The sequence below is a fragment of the Cataglyphis hispanica genome, chromosome 5 (assembly GCF_021464435.1).
Source record: "Cataglyphis hispanica isolate Lineage 1 chromosome 5, ULB_Chis1_1.0, whole genome shotgun sequence".
NCBI lineage: Eukaryota > Metazoa > Arthropoda > Insecta > Hymenoptera > Formicidae > Cataglyphis > Cataglyphis hispanica.
Window position 1 is genome coordinate 3,065,488 of NC_065958.1, and position 12,129 is coordinate 3,077,616.

The 12,129-nt window shown below is 39.6% G+C and overlaps 1 protein-coding gene across 5 annotated transcripts in view; it reads left to right on the top strand.

Moving 5' to 3' along the window:
• Positions 1–12,129, top strand: part of LOC126849692 (melatonin receptor type 1B-like) — a 138,742-nt gene that overhangs the window by 115,379 nt on the left and 11,234 nt on the right. For all 5 annotated transcript variants that reach the window (XM_050591803.1, XM_050591806.1, XM_050591804.1 and 2 more), the window contains one exon: positions 10,475–10,725. In XM_050591803.1, coding sequence (XP_050447760.1) covers positions 10,482–10,725 — 244 coding nt within the window. In that variant the 5' untranslated portion in view covers positions 10,475–10,481. The remainder of the gene's footprint in view (positions 1–10,474; positions 10,726–12,129) is intronic.

Here is a 12,129-nt window from a genome sequence, read left to right on the forward strand (position 1 = left end):
ACGGATGCTTTGACTGTCTTCATCTGTGCAAACGAAGTTAGGCGTCAACCTGGACTTCTTCGCGGGAACGCACTGAATCGCGATATCGATCGCGATGCAATGCCGGTCCTCTCGCCGCCTCTCGAGTTTTCCGCGAGCTGTCTGAAGGATTTCTCAAGTTTCGGATGCCGGCGGAGCAAAGTATAAAGTTTTTCAAGTGGATTTCCTCCTACTTTCGGCCTTCGCATCAAAGAGCTTCACGGCGGCCTCGACGAGTAATGCATTATGAAATTATCCCCGCGCAAAGCGAATACGCAATAAATATTTGCCGGTGACTATAGAGTGAAATATTCTTTGACAGGCGCGCGGGGAGTAAAAAATATTAAAGCTTCATGAAGACTTTTCTCACGACGGAGAAGGAGAGCACGCGTGTGCGATTAACAGGAATTCGACGAAGTGTAATCCGCGCGTGGCGAAGATCGGTCTCGAAGAGAAAAGGGAAAAGAGCGCGGCTTATGCGAGGCTTAATACATAGATTTAATTTTCTCTAATTACAAGCCGCGCGGCGCAGTGATGCGTGTACGATGCGGCGCATATGCATATTCACCGCGTGTGGGTTGCGTTTAATGAGAGGCATCGTTTCGACAGCTCGATACGTGCGTGCGGGTGCGCGCGTATATGTGTGTGTGTGTGTGTGTGTGTGTGGGGAAATTCGAGAGAAAATAAATTTTACAAACGCTCATCGGAAGCGTTATACGCGTGTTTGAACTTTGGAGAATGATTGTTGGCCGACGTTGGTTGGCTTATGAACGAACGCAGCGGCCAGTCGATCGCGAATGAATGCGTGAATGGTTGGCTAAACATCATGCAATTTCCATGTCCAATTTACAGCTTATGCAAATGCCGTTTGGCATTTCATAATTTTATGCGCCAAATGCGCGATAGTTCGATGCCAATTTCCTCTGTGACGGACGCGGCGGCGGCGGCGACGGCGGCGACGCCGCGCAAAGTCAGAGTTCCTCGGTAATTCGAATTCAAATGTTACTTACTTTGTGAATTGCTTCTTTGCTTGCTCTGTAGCAGAGTCGAGCGCTGAATACACAGCGTAAATTTTATAACGGACGAATGGGATCGCGGATAGAAGTGGCGTACAAACAAGAGCGAATTTCCCGGATAGGACTACGAAAGACCGACGAATTTGCGAATGAAATTAATTTTGAGAGAAGACGAATGACGACCGGTGAAACATTTAATTAATGATCCAAATGTAATCACGATCTTGCATAAAAATGCTATTGCTAGTGTAGCTTGTATATGCAGAGTTATGCCGCGCGGTGTATGTGTGCGCGTTTGCTTAATTACATTTACGATGAGGAAAGCATAAAATGCCAGAGCAAGAGATAAAAAAAAAAAAAAAATTGATAAATAGAGTATATCACGAAGCTAAAGAGATCGATATATTGCTTGCCTTCATGGTCTTGGAAAATGAACTCAATATTGGGGACGTGCTTTGATCCTCTCTCTCTCTCTCTCTCTCTCTCTCTCTCTCTTAACCAGCTTCAAATAGGTTGGGAAAATCGCTTTCAACTTTAGACGACGACAAAATGTAAAGTAAGATTTTTACAAGAGCAACGTCATTGTGTTTCGAACAAGATTAATAATGTAATAACGTAATATAACGTAGTGATATCTAACGGGTTCATTAAAAAAGTCGATTTCTTATTCCGGGCTAAGAAGAATTGACATTAAGTTCTAAAAGAACTTCCGTGTTCTTTGATAGGAAGAGAGTTTAAAAATAAGAGGATTAATATCGCTCAAGCTATATAATAACTGCCGCCCAACATTCGTGAAGATTTTATGAATTTTGTTCATGTTGTAGTACTCTTGTATCTCTCAATAATTAAATAAGTTTTATTAACAATTATAAAGTAAAATATCAAAGCTTATTAGCATATATACGCGCAGTGGTGTGATATTATTTAATCAAAATCACACATAAATCCGTTGTGTATTATTTGACAAACATTGCATGTAAATTCAAATATATAAATTACGAGTATAATCAAGATCTTTCGTTTTTAATCATATTTACTATTATCATTATCATTTATTATTGTCTCTCGATAAACATTTATTTACCATGGATTACAGAATATAAGAGCCAACCTAAATCATATTATCAAGTCCAATATACCACCCAGCTTATACTGAAATTCTCGAGTAATATTTTGCCTTTATCGTGGCACACAGTGTACGTGATCGATATTGTGTCGTAATATTTCAGTAGCTCGTCTGACGACACACGGGACTCTCGTGATAGAGGCGCTTGAGCGTCGTAAAGGAAAGCCGGAGGCAGGGTGCGAAAATTGTTTCTTTGTTCCAAGCTAGAGAAGACAGCAAAGAATTCACTTTAATTTTACACTTTGAAGCGCGCTCGGACACAAAGACGCGATCGTGGCCCGCTTTAGATCACAGAGTGACCTGACAGACAATATTTCCACTAGCAAGAAGACGCACAGTCCGGCGCGCACACTTTCCTCCGGAATTCTTTCGAGATCCGCTAAATGATCTTCCTCCCCGGTAGATATAAAAATAAGAGGACGCACTTTCGTCTCGCGAATTTCTCGCGTCGCTGCATTCGTTAGGAATTTATACGCGGGACGAGACGCGAACGCCCGCCGGCGACGTTGACGCGGGGCTCGTCGGACAATCTCGCATTCATTCAGAAATGCATTCTGCAAGTTTTCAGTCGGCCGCGCGTACAGTGGGACATAATAGGCGCGGCCGGCAATTATGTCGCGCGCAAACGGCCGCTGATTACTCCGCATTCACGGATTACACCGCGTCTGTCGGGGAACGTCCTGTCGGCGTCCTTCTGTTCCGGCGCAATATCGTAGAGAAGTTGCGGGGATAATGACTGACGAGGGAGAGACGTAATAAACGGCGGCCTCTCTCTCCTCTTTTATCGTCGGATACGAACGAGGTCGGACGCGTACCATTGCGAGACCATCGTCTCTATTCGGACGAACTCTAAAACCCCAAGGTGCTAGCTAATCCCGGAATTGTCGCGTAAAATGTTACGATTTCAGCGTGCATCGTCCTATTATGTTTCTGGTCAAATGCATTTTGGTACGAACGACTCTTCGAACCGCCCGTATAAATGCTTTCATGAGTTTACGTTAGTTCTGCTAAGTGCACTTTGACTTTATATTCGGGAATATTGTAATCAACATATTATGACTGTTCATAGTCATTTGATTATTACATTTACATTCCAATTATAATTTTAATTTATTACCTTAGTTGTTGTCTGTTTCGCCTAAGCATGTATATATAAAAATCTTGATTTATTTAAGCTGTATTTTCAATAACAGTTACACATTAAAAGATAAAAGTTTTAAATATTTGTGAGTGAAATCTCTGTTTTGAATATTACATTTGTGATTAGAATGAATTGAAAAAAAAAAATTACTACAAAATAATGTTAAAATCAATTTAATTTCACCAAATTTAGTGCCTGATTTCTTGAGTCGGAGTTTTAGAGTTGATTAGAAATTTGAATTCAATGTTTAATTAACGAAAATTTGATCAAAGGTCTAATTGCAAAGACCGGAGAGTTGACTCTAAGTTTCTTAACGAATCTGTCATTAACAGTTGACTTAATGACAAAATTACGTATCTTTTGTATTTAATAAAATAGAGATAAAGAAAGAATAGAGAGAAAAATCTCTTTACTTTTTTATCTATATACGAGTATATAAAATTTAATTAAAAATTTAAATATTTTTCTAAAAAAAAAATACCAATTATATTTACAATCAGTATAGTAATTTTAAACAATACAGACAAACGAAGAATAAATGCGGATAGGCAAGCTAGCTGTTCATCTACTTGCGAATGCGCACGCATTTGAAGGAAACGAGCGTGCACTTAATAGTTTCCCTCCGGCGACGGTCATGGTACTGAAAATATCAATTCCAGCTGTGCTCCCGGGAGCAACCTAATCTAGCAGCGTAGCGTGAAACGATTTAAATCCAGTTCCGTAGCGGCGCTACACACTAAGGAGATTCCTTAAGCCAATCCGCCGTGTGGGATTAAAATTTAATCTCGAAAAGATGTTAACAAATAGCGAGCGGAATTTCTGCCATCGTGCCGCTGATCGTCCGGCGCCGAGTCTCGCGCCGGCAATCCGATGAGTTAAATCCGGCGCGCCGCGTCGGTCCGTTATCGCGGCTCGGATAAAAGATCGAGTTAGGCGCTTGTCATATGCACGTGGCACATTTTTGTACGCGTCAGATGTTCTGACGGAAATTAACGATGCAGATTTTAAAGGGCGGAATTCTATGCGAACGCGGCGCGCTCGCGCCGACAAAATCGCGCACGTTCCGCGTCGCATTCCTCTTCCTTGAATCGTATTAATTAAAAAACCGGGGGACAACCGTAATGAAAAATCCACCGCTCTGACGGATCGTATACGCATATCTCGATTCAGTATTGTTCGACTGTGACACGGACCGCTCGCGCGCGATATGTATTCGCGATATTATGAACGTGTTTGCTTTAGAGCGCGGAATAAAGAGTCTCGCATTCAGATTCTCCGTTTCAATTCTTTCAGCAATATTGCGATGCGATATACTACAATGCTACGACTTTGTTGTTCTTTTGCGTGGGCGTGTTTTTGAACGCACAATAAAGAGGTCCATATTCTCTTTCTCCCTCTCTCTTTCTCTTTCGTAATCGTGGCGTTAGATCTTTTATTAATATTTCGAAATTGCCGACCGATTGTGTTCGTTTACAAAGGGTCGGGACCAGGTGGATCCTATGTTGTGCTCGACAGCCATTTAATGGATTCTTTCGTTGAGAGAGAGAGAGAGAGAGAGAGAGAGAGAGAGAGAGAGAGAGAGCGCGGAGAATATATTGTTTAAGAAAATAAATGAAGCAAGATGGAATGTATGCAGAATTTTTTATGCTGAAAGGTATTAAACATTTTATATCGCGTCACACACATGACAGTTTAATTGATTTTATTATCAAGCCAAGAGTATAATGGCCACGTGCATTAAGTGCATTGTATGTAGCGTAGAATAGATACGAGTTATTGTGCTTCTTCAAGAAGCATACAAAACCTGACATAACTTGTTATGCATGAAAGACGATTCTTCTCATTACGAAAGATTTAAAATGTTTTGTTATAATAGTTATATGGAATCAGTTATTGCATTATATTTTTTATAGTTTCCGCAGTATCTTTAAGCGGATTTTTCAAGCAATTTGGAATTATTTTGAAGATACGGATAATATTTCAGTTATACATGATTAAAAGAGTTTTTTGCAAACGAAACTTTGGAAAAGACTTCTCAAATACACGAAGAAACTTTATGTTTCATTTTTATCTTTTTAAAGTAAGCTTTGCTTCAATCTTAGTTCCACTCAATATTAGATTACTAATTTAAGACTTGCTTGTGCAAAAATATTTAATAATCATAAATTTAAAAAAAATAACTCCAAATTAAATTTAAAAACAAGCTTGAAACATTCTTGTTTACTCCGTTAGTCTCTCTTTATAAATTATAATTCTTTTTCTACCGATATACAATAATTGCCACTATGTCGCGCGTTCGACATAGCGAGTACGTGACATATAGTGGAAATACTTTTGCAAAAAACAAAGACTTTAAGTGCGACAGCGAACTTCTCGATTTACAAGCGACACCATCATCAGGAAGTTCAGCGATAAATAAGGCTTAAAAAAAAAGTACCGGTTCGCGGAATACCGGTTCGCAAACCATTTACGACTACGATGGTACTAAGATGGTATTTGCGACCGTTGCATGTACACGCATGAGTAAGGATTGGTAGAAATTTGTTTTTATTGCGACGGAAATAATACGATCGGTGCGGTGTTGTATTTCGCGCGATTTAAAACCCATTAGGTAAGACGATACTATGCAGAGCGGATGAGAGGGCGAGATTATGGGAGGATCTATCTGCATACATCGTTCTTTGCACGAGAAGCTAATAAAAATTTTTTTCAGCTTATGATCGTGTTACATAGCCTTGCCGTTTTCGTGTCTTTCATTGAAGATTTTTTTCACAATAGCCTACTTATTTGAATAATGTTATTTTATCTTTGTAAATCAATATAAGTCAATGAATTTATCTTATTAATTATTCATTTTCATAATATCAATGAGAAAGATCGTTATACAAAAGACATTAGAAAAAATAATTAAAAAATATATACTATATACATTTTATGATAGTAATAAAATAACTCTGACGTCGAATTATTTTAATGAATTTAATAAAGCTTAAAAAATTGTTAAAAACGATCAATTAATTATCTAAGAAAAATAGTGTAGATGATAAATAATTAACGGTTATTTTTTAATTATATTGTTGAAAAATATCAATGAATGGTTATACGAGTTTCTCGTTACAAATGCATTAATTCCGCTCGTACTCTTCCTCGCAAAGGCACGTCAAAAATGTAGTCGAGAGAAATTACAGCATCTCGCGCCAAATATCGACGATGCATTTATTTATTAAAAGATGCCGGCGTACGTGATCCGGATCTTAAAGAGGATCGGGTCATCATGCATGAAACTTCCGGGCCGTTTCGAGCACATCCGAGCACCATTCTCGAGGAATTTTTTGCTTAGCCGTGTATATTCTCACGATCGCGCCGTCTCTCTTTCTCTCCTCCTCACCCTCGCTTCCTCATAAAGCCTCGCCTCGGTGACTTCTTATCCTTACGCCTGCCTTAAGCCCACTTTACACTCCAGAAACTTTCTCGTAACCTTCCCCGCTGACGCGTCACGTAATCGCGTAACCCCGCCATCCGCGAAATTTCTTGCCGCCTTTATCACACTGGCGCGTACGTTTTCCGGAGAAATTTTATTTTCCGCCCTGTAATCGTCCATCGACGGTTTATACGCGGCCGATCGGAGCGCGATGGCTCAAGAATCTACTTTATAACGTCTCCCGCTGGAATGAAGGAGTTATAGCGTTCATACATTCAATCCATAACTGTGGATAAAGCGTATAAAGGTAATGGCGCGTAATTACACGGATCGTTTAGCGTTAAAAATTGTCATTCGGTTTCGTGCGTTTATTTGAAATGTGTGCCAGCTTGTTAGTTAGATTTCCCTTAAGAGCTTAGAGGTGCAAGTTCGGCGATATCGTAAGCTTGTTAAATTGGCAGGAAGGCTCACGTTTAATATGTACGCCGTGTGAATTTCAGTTTACATACATAAATTTGAAATGAACATGTTTTGATCATTACGAACGCGTGAACATTAACTCTTAACTCTGGCCGGCCCGCGTCCCCTCTTTCGCAGTCTTAATGATATGCCGGGTGAATATTCATTTGCGGATTACTTTCATGCAAATTAACGGCGCCACTCCTCGAGCATCGATGGCGCTCGCGGGCGCGAAGTTCCGAAAGTCTTAAAATGAAGCAGTTTGCAAACTTGATACGAACCTAATTACTCCTCACCGGCTTTATCGTCAATAAAACATGGTATACGGCTGCACCGTAACTTCGATTTCGGCCGCTTTAATGAGTCGTAAAAGGTGTCGTTGCGAGCTGCGCGCTGGCCGGAACGCTCTCCGGAAGATCGTTATACGTTTTTTTTTTTTTCCCCCCTTTTTTTTCCCCTCTCGCGAGAGAGAGAGAGAGTCCAGCTTGCGCGTATGTCGGCGCCGTAAAAATTTTAGCGACTGCACGTAGCATGCGGAGAGGCTTGGAGAGGCGAACATCGAGGCGGCAATTAAGCACGCGAGTGACGCGAGCACTAGCGTTTAGCACGGGGCGCTTTATCCTCGTCCGTCGGATACGAGCACGAAAAACGGACGTGGACTAGGCTTGGCGTGGGGTTAACTGTTACCCCCTGCCCCATCATCGATCCCACGAAATCCGATATCGCCGCGAAGCGGCTGTTACAGTAGATCGCGGCTTTCCTGCCTTCTGTGTTCACGGTGGTTGAATCGTGTGAGGTGATCCTCCGGTGAGCAGCACCGAGAACCATGTCTGTATGAATAGAAATATGAAATTTCCGACCGCGAGATGTGACGGGAGGACAATGTCACAGCGGACTGCTGCTCGGGACTAGACGACGTGACTCGTCTCCGTCGCGCATTCTCAAATAGATAAAGGGGGACACGACGAAGGTAGCCGTGTATTTCGTGGCATCCCTTGTATGGAGATTTTAATTGTAAAGTGGAAGAGTAGTGTAGATTCGCCGCACAGTCGGAATAATTCAAAAGATTGTATTCGAATACTCGTTAATACACACACACACACACACACACACACACACTCAGATTTCTGAGGTAATCCTCCCTTTTTCTTAGTCGCGAGAACGCAATCACATCTTCTTGTAACATCTAGCTCATTCAGGATCGACGAGATGGATCGTGGTGGTCGTCCGTCAACATTCCCGTTGTAAGCGCCATCCATCGTTGCTCCTTCATCGAGATGCGCTCTCGGTTCGAGAGAGCGAACGTGTAACTTGTTTTTTACACACACATTCGAACGGGGATTGAAGGAGACTCGTGAAACGTGAGATGCTCTCTTCCGCCGATAGGACCGTTTGCATCTTTTTGCATCGCGAATGAGATCCATTTTCGCAAGGTGTCGCAATGAGATTGTAATCTATACGTCTCGTTGAGTAGTCAGACGGTCGGAGACACCTCTTGAAATAGATGTACAATTTAAAAGCTGCTTAAAGCGGACATAAGAGTATCGTAAGATGCATGGCTATGTATTTTCGGGGTACATGATGTTTCAAAATCGTCGCAACAGTTTTATTTAGCTGCGAATTTTTAAACTTTTATTTTTAAAATATCAGCGATTAGAAACGAAATTTTTTTTGCAAATTCAACAAAATATTTGAATAAATCAAATGCTATTAGATAAATTTTATTTTGAATTTAATGAATATTAAATTTTCAGATTTGAATATCAATTGTAAGATATATTTAATAATGCAAATTAACAAATTAAAAATGCAAAAATTAAAAATACTGATTCTTTAAATTGTTCAAAAAAAAATTGATTGTATACACAATAAAGAATCTATAAAAAAAAAAACAAGAAAGTTTTGAGGCATCTCGTACAACGAGCATCAATCATTCCGACTGATCCTCTTTCGCGCGAAGACGGAAGCGAGAATTTGCAGTTAGCTCTTCTTCTACCGCATCAATGACGCTTCGTTCGTTCGCACAGAAGTCGTTTTTCAATTAGGAAAAGATACTGGCATCGTTCGCAGCGAAATTGATTCGATGTCGATGTGCGTGAAAGGTCACGTAACGGGATTGATGAGATTATTGGCTCAAGGGGCTCGCCATTTCAAGCCCTAATGCAACAAGTGAAAATATTTCTGTAAGGAAGGATGGTTTGTCGATCGGAAGAAGGAGCGATGATACAGCTTTATTATTAAACGTAATTTTCGCGATCAATTTCTTCGCGTTCGTCGACCGATAAAATACGGTGTGTTAAACATTTCAATGTCTCCCGAAGCTGCATTTGCTAATGAAAATTTAAAATTCGCTTTGGAAACGCTGTAGATACTGATCAAGACGGTTCCATTTATATGCAAAATAGCACGGCACATAGGTTTCGTTATTTATAATACAATTTAAATTAATACTGATAATTTGAAATATGCAATAGATATGTATTACATTGCAAATATATGAATATTTATGTCAAATACACACGCATAATATTTAAAAATAAAAGTTCAATATTTTATATAAAAATGTTACGGAAATAATCAACAAATTTAATTATTTCAATAAAAATAAAGTGTGTGACGTGTTTAACAAAAGACAGTTTAGAGACGAGCATTATGAATTTTTAAAGTTTTGCTTTTTGAACTAAATGCTTGTTTTCTTAAAGTTGCATAATATTGCATCTAACGTCAGCTGTTATCTGACTGCGTGCATGACACTTATATTTGCTAATTACCATGATATTGCGCAGATGATTGTTAGTGACAACGAGGACATTGTAGAAACCTAACATGGCCCACGGTCGGAACAGGTGACTATCCCCACACTGGTCCGATCGATAATTCACAATTAGGGTGGTCGGTATGGTCTTGTCGGCCCTAATCTTCAAAAGGCCTCTCTCCGTGTAATAGAGTGATATCGAATAGCTTCAGCCTCGTTTCCTCCGTGCTTCAGTCTTGAAGACCATCATGGGCCGTCCCTTAAATTCATGAGAGACGCGATGTGTTGCTCATCAAAGTTAGACTTTGTTGCATGTGCCGTTAAAATCATCCGTGCGTTCAAATCATAGGAGATGAAGACTTTAGTCACCAAACGCAATTTTAATTTGTACTTACAACTGAGTAAAAATAATTTTTTAAATCAAAAATTTTGTGCTGATTAGTACAATGTTCTAAAATAGTCTTAAAGAATATAAGTTTATTCATTATTATTTATTTAAACGCATAAACAATGTAATTTGTATTCGTATTCTTTTCAGTTTCAGAATGAACGTAACGGCAATCTATAACGCTGCGAGCACCGTGGCAAACGTCGTCAATGTCGAGTCTGAAATAAATCTGAACAAGGCGTTAAATGGCATCGACGGTGATGTTTCGCTAGTTACCTTGTCGTCGGCCTGGTCCAGAGTCGCCCGACTTCTGTTGTTGGCTTCTCTCGCTGTCGGCGGGAGCGTGGGCAATGTCTTCATGATATCCGCCGTGGTAGTAGAAGATCAGCTCAACAAACGAGGTACGCTTGCAATTTTTTTTCACAATTATATATAAGAATAACAGACGAATGCAGAATTTATCGTATGAAGACGAATAGTGATGCGTAGAGAAGAGAACCGTTTCTACTGTATAAATTTGAGGTGGAAAATTAAAATGGTAAAGACGAGAGACATTAGAAAGAACTGAAAGGAGGAGGGAAGAGAATACGCGGCAGGGAGCCAGTGGTACCTGAAAGAGAATACTCTCATCGACAAATGCAACGACAAAAGTTTTTACTCTATAGAAGTATATCCGACTAAAAGCCATCCTGGGGGTCGTACATTTCCGACATGCTTTGCGACAACGTTCTTTCGTATATATCGTCGCGGTAAGATCTCTTATCTTTTTTTGCGTCTCCACGGACAAAAGCGTCCTCCGTCTGTATCCGGCCGGGAAGGGACATAACAGCAAAGAACGACGTCGTCGGTACAATCTGTAGAGAAGATGGGATCTTCATCGTGCCATTATACCTGCGGCAATGACGAGATCGATTTTTCGTATTATTTGCAAACCGAACTTCTCTCTCGTTTCTCTCCTTCTCGCTGATACGCTGGCGTGATAATAAATAATCCCTGGGCGCGATGCATATATATATATATATATATATATATATATATATATATATATATGTTGCATGCGTCTCCGCGCTGAGACCGACCCGAGATAATTATTATTTGCACGCGAACACTCCGCATAGAGTATAATAACAATGACTGTAGATGCAATGGAACACAAAGCAATGGCGGTGGAAATGTAATTACATTGTCGCATGAGTGTGTCACTCTTCCTTCTCCATCTCCTTATCTTTATATTCAATTTAAATCCACAAATTTAATTTGTCATAGAGAAATTGGGTCACGCTTGAAAACGATCTATCTTCAAATTATGAAATTTTGTTTTAGAACTTTGAATCTGAATTTAGTGATAAATTTGTTGACGAGTACAAAAGTCCCAATGTTCTCTTAAAAAACATTTTGAAGATAAAATGATAATTTGGTTTGAAAAAAATTTTAACATTTAATACTAAAAATATTTTTATATAAAAATTATTGTTTCAACATATACTTAATTTTTTTCATTGCATATATACACACTTGTACCAATTATGATTATTATCTGTCTTGTATTTTTTTACTCATATATTATTAATTTTTTATAGTTTTTTGATACAGTTATATATATATATATCATGTATAAGCTTTCTGAGAAGACTTGGTGTCCCAGAGCAGCGAATCAATTTTACTTTACCGTATTTTCTCTCTCTTTAAATGGACTTTTTTCTTTCCTTTCCTCCTTTTCCCCTTTTCCTTCTTCTTCTCAGCACTCCAATTTGTCGAGTTTCTCGGTTTTATAACTGTGTACCGTCACACACTGGCCAGCCTCG